Here is a 27873-nt window from a genome sequence, read left to right on the forward strand (position 1 = left end):
TCCAATGTAATTATATAATTTATTCAATTTAAAACAAACTGGAATCACAAAAAAAAAAAAGATTTCTGTCACAGAGTTACTGAAATGACATAAAAGTGAACATTCACATGTTAATTTTATTTAACTAATCTGAATGTAAAGTTACATTTGTTATGGAAACATAGCTTTTGTGGGCTTTTGTTGCAGACATTTAAAATATATATATCGAGAGCAATTATTTAAAAATGACTTTTATTTGAACATGATTGCTTGTGTGTCCAGTTTCTACCCGTCACTATTTACATTGAATTGGAAGATTGTAATGAAAAAATCAGCGAGTGAGGCAGAAAAGCAAACATTAAACGTGGTTTGGTGAGTTTCTGTCTGGATCCCCCACAGTTCAGCCAAAGAGTCCTCTTCTTGCTGTGGAAGAAAATCACCACAGATTTAGTTATCTGTCCCTGTCTGAAGCTTTCTGTTAAATTTAGTTTGTTTAGTTTCCTACGTTTCTCTGTGACCGTATACATGGCCTCCATTCCAGCTGAAATGTGGTCGGTGACGTGGCAGTGCAGCAGCCAGGTACCGGGATGCTCAGGGCGCATCTTCACAGTCTGGACAGGGAAAGAGTAGCTTTTACTTCAAACTTTATTTCGTTTAAAAGAATACATCATTAGATTTCAACCAAAATTAAGCAAAGCTATTATTAAGAGGGAATAAAATCCAAGTCTGGAAATAATGCATACACTGCAAAAACACAAAATCTCACCTAATATTTTTGTCTAGTTTTTAGTGCAAACATGTCAGTAAACTTGAAATAAGACAAAACTAACTTAGACGTAAACTTTCATCAAGATATAGAAACTTCAATGTCAATAATTCTGTAATATTGATGGAAAAGGTATAATTACCACTGACACATTATTTCACTAAATGTGTAAAAATCCTTTTATACATTCAGAAGGGTTGTAAACAAAGTTTTTGAAATCATAATCATACAACTACAGTTAAACCAAATATGGGAAAACAATCTAAAATGAGAATTATTACAAAAAAGGTAAAATATATTTTACCTTTCTTGTAATAATTATTTACTCAATAATCAGTGGGAAACTGAAGAGATTTAACTAGACTGATCTGTTTTAGATTACATTTCAACACGTCTTTACTGATAATAAGAACAACGTACATTAACAATAGATTTAGAAGACAGAAAAAGATTAAATAATTTCAAATAATTTTGAAACAATGTGAGAAGTTTTGAGACTTTACCTGAAAGATGGCAGGGAACAGCTCATAGGAATCAGCACGGTGAGGTCCTCCACCCAGCTGCACAAGAAAGATAATTAATTCAGTTATGAATTATTTTTACTCCATCATGTGTCAGATTATGGCTGCGTACCTTATATTCCACACTGTGACCATGCCAGTGTACAGTATGAATATCCACTTCGTTTCCCATTCCCATCAGGTACCAGTACACCTTATCTCCCACCTCCATGTTCAGCCCATTCAGGTTACCATACACATAACCATTAATAGCTGAAACCGAGCAGAAAGGGAAAAGAAATCAAATGTTTTTATTTATTTAATCTTGATTTACTTTGTTTGGGACATGATGGGAAGTTTTGTTTGAAACTCAGTGTTCTGAGTGATGAACCAAAACCAATCACTGCGTTGGGAGCATGAAACAAAATGTCAGCAAAGCAAACAAAGCAAATACCTGAAGTTAATTATTAACCGACTCAACTGATGTCAACCGGATCGAACATCAAAATCCACACAAACACAAACCACAAGGTAAAATCATCAACTGCATTTAGTTCTCTGTGCATCCAGTAGAACTTTAGGAATTTCAAACACTAAGCTAAAATTAACCAAGTGTTTATTTTTTAACAACTTTTTAACTTTTAGTTGTTGATATCTTCAAAAGTTTCAGCATTTCTGTCTGTTAGTGTTAAGTCATCCAAATCTGAGCTCCAACTTGTTAATTTTGCTCAAACTAATCCTAAAAGTATTTGGAAATATTTGGATTTTTTTTAAAGGGGACCTATAATGTAAAATTCACATTTTGCAAATTGTTTGTTCTTCCATTCCGGTGTTTTTTGGTGTCTGGAAATGAGCCGTTTCCAAGGGTGCTGTGCCGTTACCTAGCAACCCCAGTGGCATTCCGCCTGTCGCCTAGCAACCCAAGGTGAGCTCCAGCACATTTGGTCGGCCAGTTTTACCACTGCATGTGTTGCACAATGGCTGCTGGAAAAGACAAGTGTTTTGTTGTTGACTTGCCATCCAGAATCCACTTGCTGCATTGTTGTTGATTGTGCAGGAGGCTCTACTCGTGCTTTTCAAAGATGGACAGTTGTATAATTGCGCATCTGTTTGCAGCTACTTTTACATGAGTTTAAACACTGAGTTGGGGGGCGTGGCCAGCAGCAGCTTACTTGGATTTAAAGTGTCAGAGGCCCTAAAACAGTTTATCCTGAAAGGAGTTCAAAATCAAAATCTCATTATCTAAGAATAATTTTGTACAAAAAATTTTTATGAACATGTTTTAAAGGTCATAAATCTATTTTAATCTGTCTAATGAAGCCTAATGGGTCACCTTGAAGTCCGTTCTAGTATCATTAAACGTTTTTCCTTCAGTAATGTCTAGGTGGAATCGGGTGAGTTTCCAGTTTTCTCTGTGTTTTTATCTCACCATGAATTTTGTTGCTCTCAATGAAGGAGTCGTCATCCTTCAGGTTTGGTCGAGGATTCCTGATGTTCCGTCTAATGTTTTCATCCAAATACCTGCAAAATAAAATGCATCATTTTGTCAAACAGTCAGGAGAAAATGACTGAAAATGTAGTTTAAAGAGCCTCTTCTGTGCAGCAACTATTCAAAGCTGAACCAGACTGTGTGATGTAAGAGTCACACCAGACATGTATTTTAATGGGATTTTATGTGAATGACCAACACAAAGTAGAGCAAAATTTGATTTGGAAGGAAAATCTGTGGGGTTTTATAGTAAAAATGTGAAAAGTGTGGCATGAATTTATATTTATCCCTTTGAAGTCAAAGTTTTGTCCATTCTTTTCATGAACTACTTTGGATTGGTCTATCACATGAAATCAAAATAAAATACTTCAAAGTCTGTGGTTCTAACACAACAAAAATAATACTTTCATAAACTTTACCAATCATAATAACTAAGAGGTGTATTACAGATGAAACAGGATGTTGCCGTGTTGCAGTACATTTGAAATATTCAACTTTTTGGTTACTGAATCCAGTATTTATTAACATAAATTAAAAATGTAAACAGTGAATTTGCTCTTTGAATTTTGACACCTACCAGCTTTCATTCTCATCAAACACCAAGAAAAGCAGAGCAAACTCTTCAACTTCCTTCTTTAGTCCAAGAGACCTGGAAGTGACATCATTTTGTTACACACACAGTGTTCAGTGATAAAATATGTTACAAATATACTTTAATTTCTCAGTATAAGCTTCATCGTGTTGGTCGGGGTTCCAACACTGCAAAAACACCAAATCTTATCTTGGTAAGACTAAAAGCACCATAACACATGTAAATATTTATATCTTCCTTAAAAGTTACTTTAAAGTTAGATTTGTCTTATTTAAAATGTACTAAGATATTTGCATGTGAAATTAGACCAAAAATATTCGGTAACATTTTTGTGTTTTTGCAGTGTATTCAGTCTTCACCTGGCCCAGCTGCGACGGCAGATCACTAATGGCCCAATTAATCCGCTGTACAAGTCCTGGCAAAAAGAGAGAGAGCATGTAAGTACACTGCAAAAACACAAAACATTACCAAGTATTTTAGTCTAGTTTCTACTGCAAATGCTTCAGTACACTGGAAATAAGACAAAACTAACAAACATGCAACTTTTCTGCAAGATTTAACAGCTTGTTTTAAGTAAATATTTCCCTAATATTGATTTTAAGAAAGCACTCGTAACAAGAAATATTTCCCATAAGTGAAACAATCTGCCGGTGGATCTAGTACTTTCTAAAATCAATAATAAGGAGTTATTGACTTATAACAAGCTCCTATTCCTGAAAAGTTACTTCTAAGTGAGTTTTGTCTTATTTGAAGTGTATTAAGATATTTTCAATTAAACAAGACTAAAAATATTTGGTAATATTTTGTGTTTTTGCAGTGTGCTTCATCAACACACCTTTGTGACATCAGCAGTAGAGTAATACGCTGACACAGAGCACTCCTCCTGCTCTGTGGTTGGTCCGGTGTTCTTGTTGACGTACCAGAAGTACGTGTGAGTTTCACCTGGACAAATACATTAAAAAGACTTTCTGAACTCATACAATAAGTATAAAGTATAAATAATTCCTCCATTTTTCTGTGCGCTTTAACTGCTGATAAAAAGTGTGATGCTTCCTCTCCTGTACCTGGTTTGGTTTGGTAAACATCAGGAGATTCTGTCTTCACTCCGTGGGCATGGATAGAATAAGGTCTGGACGCCATGTTTTTAAAAACAATCTTAACTTTGTCGCCCACTGACGCATGAATCATCGGTCCTGAATGAAACATTTACAGCACATGATGCAGAAAATAATGCACTTCTAAACAGAAATATACAAAAAAGCAGTAAATGACACTTAAAAAAAGGAAACACAATCCACATTTATTACCGCTAATGGCAAAGATGTGTAAACAGATTTCAGACAATTTTAGTCATTTTAAAATATTTTTTGTGCTGCTGTAATCAGACATGAATGGCAAGTCAGTGGATCAAGACAGTTTAATTTATATTATTGGAAAAGTTTATTTTTCCACTGAAAAATTACCTCACTCATAACTGGCACTTTATCATCCAAATTAAGAAATTTAATATAAGCTTCCATTTCTTGCTAAAAGCTACGTGAAAGTTAGCTTTGTCTTATTTCAGGTTCACTAAGATATTTGCACTAGAAACCAGAGCAAAATACTTGGTAAGATTTTGTGTTTTTGCAGTGCATGTCTGATTACAGTGACTTTAATTTACTGATAAAGATCGACTCACATCTTGATTATGTCTCATTGTCTTTACAATTTTGAAAAATTACCAACTACTAAAACGCAACAATTATAAATGATCTCTGCTTAGTTTAGATCAGACATGCTGAAGGTCTTTATTGGAATACAGATTTTTAATCCAGCAATGATAAATTCAAAACAAAAGTACCCATAATTCCAAGGTGATCCATGTCAGGCGTTCGTTCCACTTTGTTGGTGAACTTGTCGTTGGTAAACTGCTGGTAAACAACCTTCTTGTAAATAGAGCCGATGTATCCATCACGCTTATCCAGAAAGACAGAGGCAGGACTGAAGCAAGAGAGAAAATTAATTATGAAAAAATATCTGCTTGCAGGAGAAAAATGTCTAGTTATTATGCAATTATAGGGCTGCAACTAATGATTAAGTGATTGGTAATTATTGGTAATTATAACAACTAATTGGATTTTAAAAATTGGCTCATTCTGCAGATTTTTTACTTTCACCGCTTAACTTTACCTTCTACAATATTGGAAATACATTAAAAATGCAAAAGGAAAAAAGAAACTTTTGCAATCAGGGCTGAAATTTCCTTGAAATTCGATTGAAATGAAAACATTTCACAATAAAAAAAAAAATGTTAAAAAAAACAACTTTTTCAAGTTCACCAGTACATTCTGTATTTCTTTTTTATTTTATCTGCTCAATAATAAACTATAAATGTGAAACATTTTACTGAAACAAACAAAATAAACTTTAAAAAATCTGCATCTGCAGGCCAGATTTGATTTTTTCTAGAATTTTTGTCAGGGGCCGCACAAATTCTTCAGAGGGTCACATGCGGCCCTCGGACCACACTTTGGACATCACTGGCATAGGATATCATTTTTATGATTAAAAAAAGATGTTTGGTCTTTTATAATATTCATATACAGTACGTATCCTGAATTTCCCCACTGTGGAACAATAAACATTTATTTTAATTATATTTCTATGTAATAACTAAGAAAGTAGCTTTCGGGATTTTATAAATGGTTAAATATAAGTTTCTGTGAAATAAATCTATTTAATATATTAGCTGAATTACTGAAATTACCCAAACCATTAAATTTACTTTGAAATTCAAATTTATGTACTCATAGCATGATTTTTCTGATCATGTTTTATTGTAAAATGGTAGTATATAAACAAGAATGCTTCAAAAGAATTAAAAAGTACATAATATTTTCATGGAGATAAAAATTCAAGTAGCAATGACCAGTTTTGTGTCGTACTTCTCATGTCCTCTGAACATCTCGGCCTCCCAGGTGCGGTTGGGCGAGTAGTCCCAGTCGATCTCCACGGCGGCGATGTAGAAGGTCTTTGAATGGAGCATCACCTCAGACTGACGCTGAAACAGGCCGCACTTCTGCACCGTGTAGTTGGCTCGCATCCCACCCCGATAGTGGTCCACTGTCGCAGAAACGACTTCAAACTGACCTGAAACACAAAAAACTTACGTTTTAGTTCACTCTTCAGTTTAGAATCAAACAAATCAAAATACTTAAAAAAAAAAACACCCGGTGTGTTTGGTGTCTGGAAATGAGCCGTTTCAAAAATCTCCACATTCCAAGGGCACTGCACCGCTACCTAGCAACGCCAGGGTGTAGCACCCGTTGCCTAACAACCCAAGGAGAGTTCCAGCACATTTGTTTAGCTGGTTTTACCGCTGTATGTGGAATACAATGGCTGCTGGAAAAGATAACCATTTTGATATTGACTTTCCATCCAGAAAGCACTTGCTGCATTCTTGCTAGTTGTGCAGGAGGTTCCACTTCTGCTTTTCAAATATGTACGGTTGTGTAATCCCGCATATGTTTGCAGCCATTTTCAGGTGCGAGTGTAAATGTTGAGTTTAGTGGCAAGGCCAGCAGCACCTTATATGGATTTAAATCCGCCATATGTAACTTTTATAAAAATATTTTTGTTGAGACTGTCATCATGTTGTGACAGTTTATTATGAGACAGATAATCTGTGAATAAATAAACTGAGGTAGAAACAACCAATCAGACGAGGAGGCGGGTCTTAACGCTGTCAATCACAGTATCGTGTGTACTCTCTCTTAACGTTGCTCTCTGCTATGCTGCAGCTAGCATAGTCTGTTGTGAATGCTAAGGCTAGTTAGCATGGCCACCGATAAACGGTTTTCCTGTAACAGTAACCTTTTTCTCCATCATTAGCACATTTACCAGAGAGTACATGAGGATGATTGACAGCGATAAGACCCTCCTCCTGGCTCTGATTGGTTGGTTTTAGTCAGGAGTATTTCTTCAGTGTAATGGTGCAAGTGATTATTACTTCCCATAAAGAAAAGCTATTTAAAAACATCTAAGTGTTAGTCTTTATTGATCATCTTTTGATTATTTTTCCAAAATTTTGATGATGTTTTCTTATATATTTTATTATTTTTTCATACTTTTGTTTGAAGCTGCAGTGAATGAATCACAAACCTACCCATGCTGTCCGGCTCCATAGTTACTGTGTGCGAGATGTGAGGGAAAACGCTGATGGTGTCTTTTCTGTTCTGGCGGTAGATGAATCGGTTTCCCTGGAAGTAAAGGCTGATGATGTCCGTCTCTGTGCCCAGACCCGAGAGGTGCCACGTCGTTTTGTCCCCCTTACACATGGTGAGGCCCGGGAGGTTCCTGTACACAAACCCGTTGATCGCTAAAGGACAAGCAGAGATATGGAGATTATTTCAAACAAGACAAATGTCATGAATCAGACCTGATAAAGAAAACAAAAGCGAAAGAAGATTTCTGTTGCGGTGAAAAAATATTCAAATCTCAGCTCACCGTGCATTTTATTGCTCTCAATGAAATCTTCGTTCTCCTTGGTAACAGAGTTAGGAGCTGTGGTGAAAGTCCGGATGTTTTCATCCAGGTACCAGCTGAGGTTCTCATCAAACACTGTGGCCATAAGATGAAACTCCTTGTTATAGTTTTTCTGCAAAAACAAAACAAGAAACAACATGTTAGATGCAAACAATTCACTGACTTATGATTAATTGCCAATTAATGGGTTACAGAGGTGGGTAGAGCACCCAAAAGTTGTACTTAAGTAAAAGTAGCACTACTTCAGCATATTGTTACTCAAGTGAAATTTAAAAAGTAAGAAATTACTCAAGAATAGAGAAAATATTTGGTAAAAAGACAGCTCAAGTACTGAGTATCTGATCAAATTATCAATCATTTAATATTTAAAAATTACATAATCATAGGTACCAAAATATATAATTAAATTTAAATTTTGGTGTTTTAAGGATCAAAATGACAATTCATATAAGTAGCAAAAAACAACATGAAAGTTATGAAAGTTTAACAAAAACTGCAGTGTGTCTGTGTCTGGGGAATTGTTGGTATAAAAGTGTTCGTTTCTCATTCAGTGGGTAGAACATGCAGAAATTTTACTCAAGAGTAGAAATACTTCATAATAAAATTACTCAGGCAAAAGAAAAAGTACAGTGTACTCCTGAAAGTACTTTTTTTTTTTCAAAAAAAGTTACTCATGTAAATGTATCTGGGTAAATGTAACTATTTACTACCCAACTCTGATGGTTTATTAGATTAAAATTAGGGCCAATCTGTTTTCTACGCCCGTTTAGACCTTCTGCAGTGTTGCAGTTTGGTGTCCGTCCAGCAGAGGGCGCCGCTGGTCATCTTTACGCGGAGCCGTTGATACAGTAATTAAAAATGGCGGCGGGCCCATTCCAGACGGAGAAGGAGAAACGGTCCAAACAAAGTCCAGTGAGGGATGAAACAGACACCTCATGCGGTCCTGTTTAATTATTGATGCTACGAAGGTGAGGAGAACTGAAAAACTGTAACATGATGCAGACAAACATCACGCAAAGGCTGATTTTGAGCCTGTTGTGAGTTAATACACTTCATGGATCGAAGCCTTAGCGTTTGTTGAAGAGCAACAGGCTCTTTTATGAATATCTCTGTTCATGTATTTTATTCCTGGTTTCTAGAATTTCTGGAACAAAAAAAATTTACTTTTTGAGCGTAGTGTCTAAATTCCGGAAAAACATGTTTTAAATTCTGGTAAAATATAAAGTTAAATATGTCAGCCCACCTTTCCCCCATATGGGGCCCGCCTAGGCATGCTGGCAGGGAAACTGCACATAACGTAATAAGTAATAAATGGGTTTGAGATCATGAGCGAAAATCTGAAACAGGATTGTGATAGTTTTGGGTTTTTCATTGTAATTTAGTTTTACTTTGTTGTGACTTTTTGTTTGTCTATTTAAGTTAGTTTTTTAAAAGAAATGGTAACACTTTATTTGAAGGGGGTGAATAAGACTGATATGATACTTTCATAAACATGACATAACACATGTCATGAACATCAATAAGCCTTCATGAATATTTATAACTGTTGTCATAAAGTGTCATTCGGTAAATTATGACACTTTTAATACAAAGTTGACATTATTCAAAATGTCTTTGTTATGACAACTTGACATTAACCAATAAATCATTACTGATATAAATTTGTTATAAAAGTATTACTGATTGCACTTTAAAAATTAGGTAACTTTATGTTATTAAAGGTAAAGTTTAAACAGTAATGATTTATTGGTTAATGTCAAGTTGTCATAACAAAGACATTTTGAATAATGTCAAGTTTGTATTAAAAGTGTCATGATTTACCGAATGACGCTTTGTGACAACAGTCATAAATATTCATGAAGGCTTATTCATGTTCATGACATGTGTTATGTCATGTTTATGACAGTGTCATGTCAGTCTTATTCACCCCCCCTTCAAATAAAGTGTTACCAAAAAATTTAGAAGATATTTGTTGGCTTATTAATTATAAATTGTTTATTGTTTATATTTTTTAAATTATAGCAGTAGTTTTAGTTTTTTCATATTTTGGGGAATTTTTAGATCCAGAATTCAAAAAAGTATTGTGTTGTGATTGTATATACATCGACTGAGTAATGAATACTCAATAGAAGATAACATTTTCAAAAAATGTATTTAATTATTGTTTATCAGCCAACTGACTGGTGTTTTCTCCAAACCTTTGCTGCTGCCATTTTGGGACTATTATAAGGATTATCGAGTGCCGTAAACTGAGCAATTTCACATCAGTTCAAAAGAAAAATAAGTAGATTTATAAACATAAAAACAAAGCATATTATATGTATAATTCCAGTATGTTTTAGTGAGAGATATAGTTCCAGTTATTTATAGTTTTTTCCCCATTAATTATTGTTTTCTCAGATTCAGTTTTAGTTATGTTTTCCATGATCTGAAATGGAAATACTTTGTGATTTTACAAACTGGCGGTCATAATAAAAGTCCTTCACCTGTGCTCCTTTCTTTAGCGACCCGGGTCGGCAGACGAGAAGTGGCCCGACCAACCCAGAACTCGTGTCTCTAACAGGATCCACTGCAGAGTAGTACAGGTAGCTCAGACAGTCGGGCTCCCCTGGAACCGGACCGGCACCCACAGGTACGGTCCACTCATAGGTGTACACCGTCCCAGGTCTGACCAGGGCGGCTGGAGGCGGAGTCACCACCCCTAAAATCATCATTACATAACGTCAGAATATTATTACCCAGGAAACCAGAGATGAAATCATGCGGAAGCCATGTTTGGGTTCTCACTTGGCTCTCGTTTCAGCTCCCGAAGTTTCTTTGCCGTGTGTGACTCTGAGAAAAAAAAATGTTTAAAGCTCAGACGAGTGAGGAATATTCTACACAAGCCAGGAAATTATTATTTTTGTTATTTACCTTCTAGCTCGTTGTAGTACAGCGTCCCGTCCTGTTCGATGCTGTACTGAACTCCATGCGGCTGAATCGTGTACGGCCGGCTGGCCTTGTTCTTAAAAATCACCTTGATCGTGTCTTTCTCTTCAGCTCGCAGGACGGGACCTGCAGACAGTTAGCAGTACATTAAATAATCACAAAAACATAAATCTGGTCAAAATATTCACCAGATTTATTATGACTTGCTATATAATAAGAGACAGTTTTGAATGTTTCTACTAAAAATAAGTGAAAAGTAAAGCGAGAATTAAGTAGTATTACAAGAATAAATACAAAAATATTTAGTCAAATATTTTAGTATTATGAGTAAAATACTATAACTTTAGTCATAAAGACTAGCATTAAGATTAAAACCGTACAAGAATAAATTAAAAATATGTGAAAGTCGTACTATTACATGAATAAAGGTGAAATACAAGAATTGAGTTGCATTATGAGAATAAGGTCGTATGAGAACAAATTAAAAATAATACAAAAATAAAGTTGTAATAATGCCAGAGTAAAGTTTCAAAGTCCTGCTATTGAAAATAATCTGATGCTGATGGTTTAATTTATTATTTCCTTATTTGTAAAATCAATACCAACCAGTTGTAATTCTGCTTTTTTCTGTTGAAGTTCTCATAATATTACAACTTTATTCTGGGAATATTGTGACTTTATTCCTGTATTTTTTTATTTTCTTAGTGTGGCCCTAATACTCCAGCGTACAAATATTATGGAGATTACATGTGATGATATAATCAAGATCTTTAATGGAAAAGTCAAAAGATAAGTTAAAACATGAGTTTTTAAATCCCTGCCGTGCTTGGATTACCCAGAATCCCCAGGTGTTCCTCCTCAGGGCTGCGTATCATCTTCGTTGTGAAAGTGTTGTCGAGATATTCCACGTATCGAACCTTCTTATACCTGCTGCCGATGCGGGTCGGACCTCTGGTCACAAAGGTTTCAGCCTCGCTGCGAGCAGAAAAGCACAGGATGTGGTTGGAGCAGTTCTCAAAACGCCAACATGTCTGCTAGCATGTGGATTAACCAACCTTTCACTGGGTGCCGTGGGCGCATAATCCCAGACCTCTTCCTCAGCAGCGATGAAGAACTGCCTGAGCTCACCGTGAGGACGGGGCTTGTGCACGTTAGGGAAGCACTTCTTGATTTCAAACAATGCCTGCATTCCAGCTGGATGAAAAATATAAAGCAAAAACCCAAAAGTCTTAAACGGGAGTGAAGTATTTTAACTTTAATGGGTTATTAGCGTTAAACACATGTCGCAGTGTGAGGTTCATTGGTTTTAGCTGTCAAGTCATCGACATGCTGAATCTTAATTATATGCGATAAATATAAAAGAAAATGGGATGCAGTGCTTTGCTACTAACTGTCAATATTATGACAGTAAGATAACAAGGTCAGGAAAAAGTTTTAATTTAAAAATAGCAGGAGAGGGAAGTATGTCAGCTATGCTAGCTTGACTATGATAACCGTAACATGTAGAGGTGCTGTGGAATTTGGTGTGTTTCGGTTCAGTTAAAACAAAAAGTCCAGATCATAAGTAGAGCAGGTGTGTAAGTTAGCTAACCAGCCACTGCTGTGTTAGCGTAGCTAAAAACAGCGTTAGCTAATCTACCACAGCAATCACTTATTAATAGTTACTAAATAAAAATAAAGCCAGAAGACGTAAAACTGTAATGATCTGTCCTTTTTTTGGTGTCGAATCCTGAAACATAAAGTACCATCGCTGCTGGTTGCCATGGCAACGTGCCTGCGTGCAGCGTGGCCGAGACAGAGCGCAATACAACAGCGGTTTTGAGGGGTTTTTTAGCGGTTTTTCTCTGCTGGCCTGATTGGGAGCCCAAGAGACGTTTCCTCACCCATCAGATGGTCGTTGACGGTGCAGGTCAGCAGCCAGTGTCCGGGGTTGTCGGCCACCATTTCAGCCGTGGTGCTGGAGGCCGGGAAGAGGCTGACCATGTCTGTGTGGTGGTTCAGGTTGGTCAAGATCTGGCCGTGGAAATGAACTGAGTGCATGTCCACCTGCGAGAGAGACAAAATTACAACTTCAAGCAGGACTGTTTAGATATAAGTGAAACCAGGCAGATGGATAACTCAACTGAAATGAAACTAAAACTAAAGTTAACAAACAACATTTATTTTTATTTAGTGCCAGAATAAGGAGACAAAGTGCTTCAAGTTCACATTTTGCACTTTTTGTTCTTCCATTTGGGTTTCTACTGCTTCTAAAAACATCTCAAGCAGTTAGAAAAATCACCCAGCCATTTTCATTTAACATTTTTAATGTTTTATAATATGGCATTTTTCCCATGTTATAAGTGAAATAATCTGCCAGTGGAACTAGTGCTTTTAACTCAATATTAAGAAATTATTTGCTTAAAATAAGCTCCTATATCTTCTTCAAAAGTGACTAGTTTTGTACTATTTCAAGTGTACTGAGATATAAGTGTTAACCAAAAACACTTGGTAAAATTTTCTGTTTTTACAAGAGAAATTTATTCACAAATATATCTGGATTCAACTTACATTACTACCAAAGTATAATTCACATATTGTTTTCATAAACCATTGAAGTTTGGCAGTAGAAAACTTTTCCCAGTATATTAATTGAAACCAGTTAAAACTAAGAAGTCCCATTTAATTATTTCTACAGTACTTTAAATAAACTTGTAAAATAATAAAAGTAGAAGCTGTTACCTCATTGCCGAGGCCAATCAGGTGCCAGTGGATCTTGTTGCCTTGACACGCGCTCAGTCCAGGCAGGTTTCCGTAGAGATAACCATTTATCCCTGTGACATAAACAAAGTATTAAACCTCAACTTTTCAGTTTGCATATTAAAAGTACCAACGGCTCTCACCGTGCATCTTGTTGCTCTCTATAAAATCTTCGTCCTCCTTCAGATCTCTGATGGGATTTGTGACGTGTGTCCTGATATTGTCGTCCAGGTACCAGCTCAGGTTCTCATCCGACACCATGAACAGCAGAGCGTAGGTGTAGTCAGCTGCCCTGTCACCATGGATGTCCAGAGTTCCTACAGAACACATAAAATCAGATTTTCAAATAATTACTCCATTTTATATTAATAAAAGATTTACAGTTTATCTCAAAGTCAGTAGAAAATGAAACACTTGACAAATGTCCTTGATTTTAAAAGGGAATGTCATGAAAATACTTTTTTTTGCAATTAAACAAATTTTTGTGTACTTTGAGTGTCTTGGATTGCAGAAAAGTTGAATTTAGTCTCCTGGTTCTGTGTTTAGCTCATATTTTTTCAGGGGTTTTTTATTCCGTTACATTTTTCATACTAAGAAGTCAGTATTCACTGCAGAAGTAATTTAAAAGTAAGATAGGAAAGGTGTAAAGAAAAACAAGTTGGCTTTTTAATAGAGATGCAAAGTGTCTACACTGCAAAAACACAAATCTTACCAAGTATTTCTCTGTCTAGTTTCTATTGCTAATATCTTACTACACCAGAAATAAGACAAAACTGACTTGAAAATAACTTTTCAGCAGGAAATAAGAGCTTATTTTAAGTAAATAAGTCCTTAATGTAGATTAAAAAGTACCAGATTCACTGGCAAATTATTTCAGTTATGACAAGAGACTTTTCCATAAAAAAAACATGAACATTTCTGAGCTCTAAAAGTTAAACATTTTTGACTTTTGAAATGCAGAAAATTCCATGTTTTTCAAGGGAAATATTCTGAGATTAATCTCATAATGTTTGAGTTTTCTGTCTGAAATTCACCTCCTTTTTTACTATCTAATGCCCCTAAAAACAGGCAGGCAGACTACAATTCTAAGACAGAGAATCAACGTCATTGTTCACAACTTCTCCTTCTGGTTGCTGATTGGCCCAGTTGAATTCTAATCCAAGTCAATGGGAGAAATCTCAGACTGTGCTTCGAAGCAAGGTTTGAATGGAGTGGATTGCGTCTGAAATCACTGGCCAGGCTGTAGTTGTTATAATTGGATTGAAAAAGTACCTCGCTTGCAGATAAGCAGAGGTCCTATAAGTCCAGAGGCGACGTCTTTTGGGGGGCGGACATGAGAGTGGTAGAACCTGGTCATGCAGTTGCTATCTTCAGCTGTTGGGCTGTGGGATTCTGGGAGAGTCCACTCATACGTCACAGTGGCACCAGGAGCCACTGCGTCGTCCCTCTTCTGCTGTGGATCTGTGCCGTCTGGGTACAAGGCTCCTGGAAGCACAAGCACACTGTCGATGTTAATCTAAACATTTTAATGTGTTAATGTTACATAGAAATACACAAGAGGGTTATAGCCACTGGGGAAAAATACTTTTTCCTCAAAATTATGATTTAATCTAAGAATTCTGACTTTTACTAAAAATTAAAAAGAAAAATTCTATAATTTCAGACTTTAAAAAATGACTTTTTTCTAAAAAATTATAACTTTTTCTGCAGATTTTTTTCTAAAAATTCGGATTTTTTTTTATTTTGACTTTTTTTTCCTAAGAATTCTTTTTTTCACCACTTTTGTCACATTTGGCAAAAAATAAATGTAAAAAAATCACAGAAACGGCTGCCGTTAGGTGACTGCGTACGAAGTCATATTGCAACAATGGATTATCCTTCCACCAAAGCACAAGCAGTTCACAAAATCTTACCAAAGTATTTCACTTGAAATAAGACAAAACCTACTTAGAAGTAACTTTTCAGCAAGAAATAGGAGCTTGTTTTAAGTCAATAATTTCTAATATGGATGAAAAAGTTCTACCTCCACTGGCAGATTATTTCACATATCATTTTTCGCCTGCTACAACTGAAATAATCTGCGAGTGCAAGTAGAACTGGGTTGCTAGGTGACTGGTTGTTGCGAAGTAACAGCAAAAGTGGAACTCGAACTTTTCCATGAAGGAACACAGAATGAGGTTTCTGTTCTCCTTCTTTCAAACAGCTGAGGTGTTTTTTGGTTTTGCTCGGTTCTCACCCTCGTTCCCTTTGCTGTAGTTGAGTCCGTGCGCGTGGACGCTGTACGGTCTGGAAGCCGAGTTTCTCAGGTGGACGATCACTGTGTCGCCGTCCTCCGCCATCAGCAAGGGGCCCAGGTATCCCAGCCATTCTGGCTTCTGCAGTTCCGTCCTGTAGGTGGCGTCGCTGTACTGTTTGTAAACAGCCTTTTTGTAGACGGGGCCAATGCGTTGGGGACGTTTTACTAAAAACACAGAAGCTTCTCTGCAAAGATATTTGCACATAGAGAAAACTATTTACATTGGTTTTACATCACAGAAATCACACGTAAATGTTGTTGTGATCGCCTGTTTTAAAGATTTAAACTTTTTTCCCTACACTTCCCCTCAGCTAAACATAAACATATTTGGTATCCATGGAAACGTCAAACTTTTCACTGCAAAAACAAAAATCTTACCAAGTATTTTGGAAAACGAGTTGTCTCAAAAACCTCCAGAATGCAACGTAACAAATAAACAGGCACTGCCCCTTACTTAGCAACCCCAGACTGTTACCTAGCAACCTCTGCAAAGTCCAGCCCATTGCCTAGCAACCAGCATGTTTGCTCAGCTGGTTTCATCACTATAAAAATATATAATCAAATAACAATTTCTTATTGTTTTATTACAATTGGATAAAAAATAAATAAATGTGTGTATTTAAAAAAAAAAAACAATTTTAGATATGTAAAAATAAGTTTACTAAGTAAAAACACAGGAACTCCCCAGTTTTGTAGATGTAGCCAACCTTTGCTAGTGGCAAAAAGTTTATTTTTTTAAATTATTATTATTTGCTTTAATTTACCTCACCTGCATAAATCATTGACAAGCAATGTAGATCTATGATTTCCAAAAGTTTGTTGCCTTATTTACGATATTTCTAAAAGGTTTATATACTGTATGAATTCTAAAAAAATCTTAATTATTTTATGTTGAATCCTCAAAACTGATTTATAAGTAACCTTTCAGCTAGATATAGGCTTGTTTTACGTCAATAATTCCTTCACATTGATGAAAAGGTATTTGATTCATTCTATTTAAATTAGCAAGACATTTTTCTCATAAGTGAAATAATCTGTCAGTGGAACAAGTACTTTTTCTTCAATATTAAGGAATTATTGATGTGAAACAAGCTCTTTTATCCTGCTGAAAACTTACTGGTAACTTAGTTTTATCCTATTTCAAGTATAAGTATATATAAGTATATCATGCTTATATATAGCAAATATCTAAGTGCACTTAGATATTTGCACTAGAAACTAGACCAAAAATACTTGGTAAGATTTTGTTTTTGCAGTTTAGGTTTTTTGCATGTTAAAATTAACATATGAAACATTTCACATATAAATTCTGTCAAAGTTTCATGTGTGGAGTTTTTTTTACATGCTACACATTTAGTCACAATTAGTTAAAAATGTGCCTATTAAAATGTCAGTTTGAACAAATTAAAAAAATCATTCTATCTTTATAAAATAGTAAAATGAACAGTTATTTAACAGGTGTACTTACTCATCCTCCTGCAGGGTTCGATTCTGGATGACGTTCTTCCCAGTTGGTGCATAATTCCAAGAAACCTCCTCTATCTTAAGAAAATACTCTCTTCTCATTCCTGCAGCACATATTGCAGCACAACACAACAACAACACAACTCCAAATTTCTTCATTTTTATCAATTAAAACATCAGACAAACATTAACAAGTGAAACAGATGCACAGACAGCTGCTCTATGCGCTTTCCCTGTCTTTTTATACTGCTTCCACTGACGGACTGCTGAGATCAGGCACAACGCCAAGGGGGTCACTGACCATCAGACAATGCAAGACAACCATTTGATCAGCGGGTCGCACTTACATAACGTCAGGAAACATCCGAACTTTAACCAGAAAACCGCTTCATCAAACGTGATTCAAAAAGTTTGATCAGTTTCTAAAATCTAGCAGCAGAATTTGACGTTTCCTGGACCAGTTTGGATTAGTTTGAACTTTATTGTAGACGTCTTGTGAGGAAGTACTGTGTGAAAAGTCAGAGATGTTAAAGAATGGAAACTAAACAGAATAAACTGCTTTTCTTCTGTTTTTACATATTTTTGTTTGTACTAACGGTGAAGCATCATAGACACCAAAGTTCAAAAGTTTAACCAGTAAGGAAAATACTTTGACTTTTGATCCAGTCAAAGTCAAAAGTCAGATAAATAGGTTAACCACCTATTTCATTTCATAATAATTATTTCATGATAATTATTCAGTAACAAAAAACATAATCATATAGTCCCAAAATGGATTTATCTTTATTAAAAAGTTTGAAATGATTAATGATTTAGTTATTTCCTCATAAGGTAAGTTTCTATATTACGGTAAGTCCCATCTTGCCTGTCAAGGTTTAAAGGTAACATTTACTCAATTTGGGGCCACACCAATCAATAATGGATAACTGTGGAAAGTCCAGAACGAAAACATGAGGGAATGGATTTCCACACACCAAACATACGTGCTTTCCTTTTCTGACGCATTTAATCCCTTTTGTTTTACATGTAATTTCTTCAGAAATTATTGAAATACTGTTACTATTTTTAAAACCCAGATAAAATGTCAATAAAAATAGTCATGGTAAATAAATTGAAGGATATAAAACTTAGTGGAAAGACAAAGAACCACACATTAAAAAACTGTTTGGTATTATGAAATGCTCTCATTGATGTCTGATATTTTTTTGCTTTTTATCTCTTGAAAAGAAAGTGGGTTTTTTACCTGGTTTATTACCTGGCAATAAAAACAAAATATGATTTTTAATCATTTATTAAAAGGTGTCAACAAAAATCTGTATTCCAACTGGAGAAAAATCTAGGACACACTAGAGATAAACCAGCTGACCAAATGTTCTTGGGTTGCTAGGTAACAGGGCTTGGCTCAGCAGGGGTTGCTAGGTAACGGGTTGGACCTCACAGCAGGGGCAGTGCTTGCTGAATTACATTCAGGAGATTTTTGAAACAGATAATTTTCAAGAAACAAACATTTGGTTTAAAAAAAAAGTTTATTTTTTTTGTCAAAAATTTGCAAGGAAAACTCTGGCGCTACGTAATAGTTTTTGAATGGAAGTGAAATTTTACAAAAATCACACCAACTGTACAAATAAAATTTAAATTATTTATTTACTCAAGGCAGCACAAATAAACAGCACATTTTAAAAAAACATAACTAAAAACAGATATAAAATGTCATTCAATAATGAACTACCAACTGACAGATATCACGGCAGCAATTTACAGCAACAGGTAAAAAACACACAAAAATACCTAAAAACTTGATAAAAGGACACTTGAAGGTTGAAGGTACTTTCATTTACACAGTGTGTGTCTCATTTAAACACTGCTTAAAGAAAACATCCAGACTTTATTTTGTAAGATTGATGTGAGTAATTTAAAGACAACCTCTTAACAACAATAGTCACTCCACACTATCATGAAATTCATCACTGACGTGTCAAACTCGAGTCGCTGGGGCCAAATCCAGCCCATCATAGCTAATCATGTGGTCACTCACAGCGATACATAGATAAGGTAACAGCTATGTTTTAAATATAATTTTATCAGTCAAATCAAAGCAGTTTTTGTAGGAACATTAATGAGTTCCTACAGTTCATCACGATTACACAGTTATGGAAATGCACTTTTTCCTCACTAAGACTTTATTTTAACATAGATGTAAAGTTTGTCAAAATGTGTTACTCAACTTTATTATGCTTAGCCAACAAATTGTTTCTTGTGACATTTCTTGGTGTATTTAAGTTCTGTAATGCTGCTCTTGCATAAGCAGTTGGCGGTTACCATAGCAACCAGTAACTGACAGCTCCTCCCCCTTTTCTGTTGCCGTCGGTAACTGTGGTATGTATTGGGATCAGCTCTGTTTTCTTCACAAGTATTAATATTTTAACATGTCTTAGACAAATGTAATCATATACAGTATTTCATGTGTAATTTTGTCATGTTTTTTTCTGTTTTTAACTTGTTTTATTAATTTCATTTTAGCTTTGTTTAATTTTACAACTGTTAGCTGCAGTTTGGGAATCTTTGCTCTGTAGTTTGTTTAGGGTAATTTATTGTATTTTATTTAATGCATAGGGCAGACGTTCTTTTGTTAGAATATATATAGATAACCTGAGTGTTTCTGTTATGAAGTCAACCTACTGGACTTGAGACGAACATAGAAGGGTTACACAACTGTGAATTTATCATTTTCCATAAAAACTGTCAAAAACATTGGATTTATGTGGGTTTACTTCTATTTCATTGCTGCCTCAGTGTTATTTTAGTCCATGATTGATGGCGGCAAGTAACAAAAAGTCACATTTACTGTTTTACATATATCATTTACAATTATCACAAAAATTTTTACAAGTATTTCTAAGTTAGCTCCGCAAAATCCGTTATGTTGATTGCAAAAAAGAAAAAAATAATAAAATAAATCACAAAATTGCAAAATCCTGCAGTGGCTACAACGGTGTATGAGAACCACTGTAGATACAAAAAACTGGAGAAAATATCTGGCAAAAACATTTCATTTTGAGATTAACCTCAGAAATTCCCCAGAAAATATGTGGAATTTCTAAGTTTGAAAAGAAAAAAATTCAGAAATTTTTAGATTAATTTCAGAAATTTTTGTGTGAAAATTTGGACAGTTCTGGTTTTGAAAAGTTGAACATTTGCTGGAGAAAAACTCAGAACTTTTGAGGTAGATCTCAGAAATTTTCTAGAAAAAAGTTTGAAATTTTCTGAGTTTCAAAAGTGGAATTTTTTTTACTTTTGACACAAAAAATTTTACTCTCAAAATTTCAGATTTTTTTACTCAAATTTTTAAAATTTCAAGTTCATGGATTTCAAAGTTTCTTTCTTCAAAATTTCTGAGCTTAATCTCAAAATTTCTGAGTCTCTGAGTGGAAATTGACATTTTTATCCTTTATCTTCAATGGCCCTATTATGCCATTGTACATTATTATTTAATTTTAAGAAGCACATATAGCGACACAGCAATTTATTAAAATTTTAACAGTTTGTTAATGGGTTTTATGAATGCATTCTGGTACAGTCGGCCCTTTGAGAACATTCATGATCTTAATAAGGCCCAAGATGAAAATGAGTTTGACGTCCCTGATTTGGCCCATCAGCAAGACACAGCTTACCTGTGTCTATATTTCAGGTGTTGCTGTGTTGTACTGCTGTTTCTGTGATACGCCCAGCGTCCATGCAGATGTGCCTCTCTAAGCGTTGAGACTGTACTCCTGCTTGTAGCAGCAGGGCCGGCAGATGGCGTTCACTAAACCGTTTCCAAGCTGTAGGAGGCAGATAATGAACTCCAGCACCGCGAGGCCCAGTAAGACGCACAGCAGAGTGACGTTCCATTCTACGATGTTGATGGGCTGGAGGCACCACGACCAATTTTCAGGCTGCAACAGATACCTGGGAAGCACAGAAGAGAGAAAGTGACAATCAAGAGCTGGTTTTGTCTTTCAGGACACTGAAAAAACATGAAATTTTACTAAGTGGTTTTTGGTCTAGTTTCTAAAGCACATACTACACTTGCAATAAGAGAAAAGTAACTTATAAGATATAGGCACTTGTTTTATGTCAATAATTCCTTTAAATTGATTTTAAAAAGTCCACTGCGCCGTTACCTAGCAACCCCAGCCAAGCCAAGCCTGTCACCTAGCAACCCAGTTCTAGTTCTACAAGCTCCTATATTTTGCTGAAAAGTTACTTAAAAGTTTGTTTTGTCTTATTTAGGGCTGAAACGATTCCTCGAATGATTCGAGTACCTCGATTACTAAAATTCCTCGAGGAAAATTTACCTGCCTCGAAGCTTCGTTAATTTATGTTTTATTATTTAGCGCACCGTGTTCCGGCCGGGACTTCATTTGCGTTGCGCGGAGCTCTCACTTCCGCCTCTGAGTTGTTGACAAAAGCTAAGTCTCAGCGGCATAAAGTCCAATCTTCAAGATTGGCCCGTGGGGATTTTATTGATTGATGATAATGCCCGACTTTTTTATCGTTTTTGGGGAACCAATAAGCATCCTTAAAATGACTGGGGAATGCCTGGAGTACGGCAGCATTTCTCCTCCGGGGCTGCTGGTTGAAAGCGAACGGCGGGAAGAGCGCTGAGGTGAGCGGATAGCCTGAACAGGGCGGGCGGCTGAGTAGCTGATGCTTACCGTGTAAATGTAGCTTTACCGACGAACCGCACAATAAATTTCATATCCCGGCCTGAAGAAACGGGTGGCGGAGCGCATCGTACATGGCTGGTAGATGAGTTTCTGAGTGTGACCAGTGAAGGTGTCGTAAATATCCCGTATTGCTTCCCCCCGTGTTCGTCCCCCGGTCTAACGGTTCGTCAGTCCGCTGGTCTATTTCCTCCCCTCCATCCATCTTACGTTCGTTCATTCGCCCTCTCCTCCCACTCCAGGCGGCATTTCCCGTATTTTCAAACCCAAAGCGTGACAGGTTAGGTGGCAAGGTGAGTTTAATTAATCTATTAAACTCACTGAAGATGAATACATAAACTAAAAGCTGGATTGTAGACATTTTTATAAGCATATTTGTGAGCCTGCCTCTTTGTTATTAAATTCAATATAATTTCAAATTTTTCTATAACTTTTCTTCTGGTTAACTTAGAAAGTGAGCTATTATTGTTACAGGTTAGTTTTCTAAACTACAAAAAAGCAACTGTTAGGGATGCTCAAATATGAAAAATTGGACTGATATTGATATCTGATTGTAACACCGGTATTATGCCAGATTTACCAATATTTCATTTTATATATTTTTTATCCGATTACTCGATTAATCGTAAGAATAATCGATAGATTACTCGATTACTAAAATATTCGTTTACAACAGCCCTAGTCTTATTTTAAAATAAGACAAAACAAGAAACTTTTCAGCAAAATATAGGGGCTTGTTTTAAGTAAATAATTCTTTACTATTGAAAAAGTACTAGTTGGGTAGAACATATTTATAGAAAAAAAATGTAACTCAAATATTTTTTCCACTGTTCTGGTTTAATTACTGCTTTGAATATGTTGTTCTTTCAGCAAATGACCTTATTTAGAGTCCGTTTACTTCAGTTAACGATTAATCGATTACTAAATTAAGTTGACAATTATTTGACTAATCAGTTAATCATATCAGCCCTGATCTAGATGACAGGGCTGATGACAGCCCAAACCTTTTTGGGAAATGATCTACTGAAGAGAACTTTGTAGAAGTTGTGCATCCCGTTTCATCTGACATAAAACTACAGCTGCATTTTTAAAAAGTCTTAAGATATGAAAGTACAGCAACAACGATAATCTTCTTGATGTAAAATGTTTTTATAATTGTTATTATTGGGTGTCTTACCTGCCGCGCTGGTCTGCGAAGGGGTACGACCACCCATAGGAGGTGAAGCAGTGGGGGCCCTGAATCAAAGCCAGGCCTGAAATGATGAAGCAGTAACCAGAGCCCAGGAGGCCGATGATGGCCGCCAGAACCGAGCCGCACATCTGTGAAGGCACAGCGGCACACAGGCAGTGTTTTAAAAACAACAAACTAGTGTTTACTCTGCAAAAACACAAAATTCTACCAAGTATTTTGGCCTAGTTTCCACTGCAAATATGTTAGTACACTTGAAATAAGACAAAAATATTTTCACTAGAAACTAGACTAAAAAATACTTTTGTGTTTTGCAGTGTGGATTTGGTTAGGAGTGTAAGCTGCAACGAATAAATGTTGACCGTTCCACTTCATCCCTGCTGAGCTTGAAAAAACAGGCTCAGCTGCTACACACACACATATAGACGCAGCTGTGCTTGAATGGTATTCAAGCTCACTTTGGTGTGTGTTTCTTAACAATGGGAGCCTTGTTCAGGAATCATGGGAGACTCAGCATTGGCACTTCAGCTCTATCTGATAGAAATCTAGTGTTAGCTTGGCTATTACTACCTAATACAGTGGTGCCCAAAGTCGGTCCTGGAGGGCCGGCATCTTGCATGTTTTAGTTCTCTTCCTGGTTTAACGCACCTGAATCAAATGATGGCTCATTACAGGCCTAAGAAGATCATTGACATGCTGAGAAGGTTGTCACCGCCACCAGGGAGAGAACTGAAACATGCAGGATGCCGGGCCTCCAGGACCGACTGTGGACACCTCTGACCGAATGCTTTACTCTCAAAGCGGTGACAACAAAATAATAATATAATTGCAAAAACGGCATTATATACTGACGAATAAAGACACAGAAATGGATACAAATGTCAAAATGTTTCACTCAGAAACAGAAGGAAGTGCTAGCTTAAGTGCTAGTTTGCATTAGCACTTCAGCTCTATCCGATAGGAATCTAGTTTTATCTTGGTTATTGACAACTTAATAAACTGAAAAAACTCCAATAAATATAAACTGACTGAAAAAAATCTGAAAGCAATAGAAATGTTGAAATGTTTCATTCAAACAGAGCGAAATGTTAGCTAAAGAGCCAATTAGCATTAGCACTTCAGCCATATAGGATAGGAATCTAGCTTTATCTTATTGACTTCTTTAATGTATTACTCTGAAAGGGGTGAAAACAAAATTATAATAGAACTGCAAAAAAGTCCAGCCGATATATAGAGACTGAAAAAAAGAAACCTGTTGAAATGTTAGCCTGTCAGATAAGCTGAATGCTCTAGATGTGTATCAGATCCCATAAACAGTTGCTGGTGCAGAATGTTCCCCTCCTGTATATTTTGAGCACTGGTCCCAGCATAAAAAGTCTCCTACCATTAAGCTTTCATTCCAGCAGCAGCTGCATTTCCCTAGAGTGATGAAGGCCACAGCTGGAATCAGCATCTGGAAAGACACAGAACGGATTCTTCTGTTACAGTTTCTGAGCAATGACATTTTCCCCTTTATCTAATTTATTATTCTGTTGCCAGATAATTTAATAATAAAAAAGGAATATTATGAAGGTTCTGCATGTAACTGTAGATTTAAGTTTTCAATGCAAAACAGGTTCATTTAATTAAAACAGCTATACATCATTGTAAAAATGAATTTAAAAAAGTAATAGCTAGTAAAGCGCATGTCTGAACAGAGCTTTTTAATTGAATTATTAAACACAAAATCTTACCAATTATTTTTGGTCTAATTTCTAGTGTAAATATCTTAGTACACTTGAGTTAAGGAAAAACTAACTTAAGCCCAGCTTGTTACCTAGCAACCCCAGTGAAGCTTGGCCTGTTACCTAGCAACCAGGACATCTAGTCAGCTGGTTTTACCGCTGTATGCACTGACAATGGCTACTGGAAAAGACAAGAGCACTGCAAAAACACACAGTCTTATTAAGTATTTTTAGTCTAGTTTTTTATTAAACTTGAATTAAGACAAAACCAACTAACAAGGAAAAGATCAGCTAGAAATGGGAAGTAAACAGCAGATTATTTCACTTATAACACATTTTTCCACATTTTAAGTGAAATAACCTGCCACTTTACGTATTAATTTTCTTTTTCAAAAAATGTATTGAGAAATTTGCTTTTTTTCTTATATTAGTATGTTTATATTAAACAAACTTATTCTTGTAATTCTAATTTGCGCAATTATATGATCAATGAAAACACAGTAACTCCACAATTTGACATTTCACAAATAAATGTGCTAAATGAAAACACACACATTTTTAAGAGTTTTTTGACACAAAGTTTTGGAGCTAGTTTTGGTGGTTTTCTTGGCCATATAGTTATAAAAATCACATCAACAAGATTTTACTACTGGTGGAAACAACAAAGATGACAGGAAGTGGTTGAAGGATTATGTTTTTTAACAACTTATGTGAACAAACTTATTTACTTATTAATTTTAATTACGTTTCTTATTTAATGGAAACACCGCAATCTCAAAATTGCGATTTTTCGACCTTTGCATAATATGGTCAAAGTTTTGCACTCATTTGTAACGGAAACACAGTTTGTTCTTTCTCCCCTGTCTGGGAGGAAGAGAGGGACTCTGATCCTCTTTCCTGTGTTGCTATCCGTCTCCCAGAGACATTAATCACATTCTAACAAAAGGAAAGGATGTTCCAAAATGTTTTCCACACCCGCAAAGTGCTCAACCATCAGAATTTAGTTAAAATACACATCCTGCATGTCAACAGAAGAGATTAAAAGGGAGTCTGACGACAGGGAGGGAAGTGCATGGCTTGTAAAGAGGAGAAAAGGAAAAACGGAGGGAGGATGCACGTGGGAGAGGAAGTTGGGGGAGCTGCAGATGGATGTTCTCAGAGGGATTCAGTTTGTTCTTTGACCTACTAACTTTATGTCATTTCCATCCATCTGCTTAAAAATAAGCAGGAAAAATATTAAACGACTCAGATCGCATAGCTTTCAAATTCTGGAAAGTGTGACCTAATTTTTAATTGAAATTTTTTAAAGCGAAAAAATGTCCAGCAGGTTTTTTGATATGGAGAAGCTTGGAATCTAAAAGAAAATTACATTATTACCTCTAGTTATACCTAAAAATATATGTTTCTGATCTTCATTCAACTTAAAACGCACAAAAACACAAAATCATACCAAGTATTTTTGGTATAATTTAGTAAAATTATCTTAGAACACTTGAAACAAGACTTTTTATATATATCAGTTTAAAGGAATTGTTGACTTAAATCCAGCATTTACATCTTACTGAAAAGTTGCTTGTAAATTAGTTTAGTCTTATTTCAAGTGTACTAAGATAGCTTTACTAAAACCTATAACAAAAATACTTAGTAAGATTGTGTACATACTTAGTAAAACGTACAGCGCATACCGTGGTAAATCCAGCTGACCAAATGTGCTGGTTGCTAGGTTTTTGCTGGGGTTGCTAGGTAACAGACTGAGCTTTTGCTGGGGTTGCTAGGTAATGGGCTGGGCTAAAGTTAATTTTGCTATTGATAGTTTCACTAGAAACTAGATAAAAATACTTGGTAAGATTTTGTGTTTTCGTAGTTTACTTCTTTCTGTTTATATTTATATACCAAAACTGATTTGAGTTTCCAGTGTGGAATAGAAAAGAGAAAAGTTATTAGTATTTTATTTTAAAATCATCAATCAGAGATGATCAATGAGAAATTGGATGATTTCTATCCTTGGTCGATTGATTGTTGTGTTTCTTTGATTTTTACCATAAATAAAAATGGAGTATTTGTAAACTTCTATGTAAATCAAATTGCTCTTGTGGTCCTCCGTCCAGTAGGGGGCACTAATCAGTTATACCTCAGTTCTGACCAGTTTCAGTTCTTTAACTATCACACTTCATTCATATATCATTTCAATTTTCTTGTGTTATTTCCTTTAAATCCACCTGAAACTGGCTTAATTAGCACAGAGTGTCATAATTTACACTTTATGGACTGGTATGTAGGTTTACAGAAGAATAGTTGGAAAACAAAGTTAATTTTAGTTGTAAGGCACAATCTTTCTGTTGTTGCTGGGTGAAAAAGAACAGCTCCTTTCTGTTCAATTAGAGCAAAACCCCATCAGCTCAGCGGCGTGCAAAGCAGACAGATTAACTGTAGATGTACAAAACACTTCTTTGTTCCCACTGAACAACTGCAAACTCACTCAGACTGAATGGTGGCAAAGGGGAACAATTTATACTCTGTAATTTTTCAGGGCAAAATCCACTTTAACTTACTAAAAAAATACATTTAAAGACACGAAATAGCGCAAACCAACATTACACTGCAAAAACACCAAGTATTCAAGTATTTTTGCTTCAGTTTCTAGTGAAAACATCTTAGTAAAATAAGACAAAACTAACTTACAAGTAACTTTTCAACAAAAAAGGAGCTTATTTTAAGTAAAAATTAGTTCATATTGATGAAAATATACCAGATAAAAGTGAAATAGTCTGCCAGTTGAACTAAATTAAGGAATTATTCATTTAAAACAAGATTCTACAACTTGGCAAAAAGTTAACTGTATGTTTGTTTTGTCTTATTTCAAATCTAATAAGATACTTGGACCGAAAACTAAAGGAAATAGTTGATTGAGTGTTTTTGCAGTGTAATCTCTAATGAATAAGACAGGAAGGGAGGAAACACTTTTGTTTCCATAAAT

The 27873-nt window shown here is 35.6% G+C and overlaps 2 protein-coding genes across 2 annotated transcripts in view; both read right to left on the reverse strand.

Moving 5' to 3' along the window:
• On the reverse strand, positions 1-17528 carry cp (ceruloplasmin). Its single transcript, XM_014972832.2, has 24 exons — positions 17282-17528; positions 15754-15998; positions 14790-15002; positions 13661-13834; positions 13500-13591; positions 12662-12824; positions 11834-11972; positions 11614-11753; positions 10764-10904; positions 10638-10682; positions 10337-10551; positions 7812-7962; positions 7471-7683; positions 6251-6455; positions 5167-5306; positions 4391-4519; positions 4162-4268; positions 3686-3741; positions 3312-3383; positions 2675-2766; positions 1379-1518; positions 1249-1305; positions 485-590; positions 1-402 (listed from the first exon to the last, which is right to left on the reverse strand). The coding sequence occupies exons 1-24, from the start codon at positions 17434-17436 to the stop codon at positions 380-382; spliced, it is 3213 nt and encodes a 1070-aa protein (XP_014828318.1). The 5' UTR covers positions 17437-17528; the 3' UTR covers positions 1-379.
• The window catches only part of tm4sf1 (transmembrane 4 L six family member 1), an 11521-nt gene continuing 1101 nt past the window's right edge, over positions 17454-27873 (reverse strand). The window contains exons 2-4 of the mRNA XM_014972837.2: positions 24557-24625; positions 23161-23303; positions 17454-21225 (exon numbers count right to left, since the gene is read on the reverse strand). Coding sequence (XP_014828323.2) covers positions 21027-21225; positions 23161-23303; positions 24557-24625 — 411 coding nt within the window. The 3' untranslated portion in view covers positions 17454-21026. The remainder of the gene's footprint in view (positions 21226-23160; positions 23304-24556; positions 24626-27873) is intronic.

This window comes from Poecilia mexicana, unplaced genomic scaffold, assembly GCF_051168715.1.
Source record: "Poecilia mexicana isolate PSO_F unplaced genomic scaffold, ASM5116871v1 scaffold_4, whole genome shotgun sequence".
NCBI classification, from domain to species: Eukaryota; Metazoa; Chordata; class Actinopteri; order Cyprinodontiformes; family Poeciliidae; genus Poecilia; species Poecilia mexicana.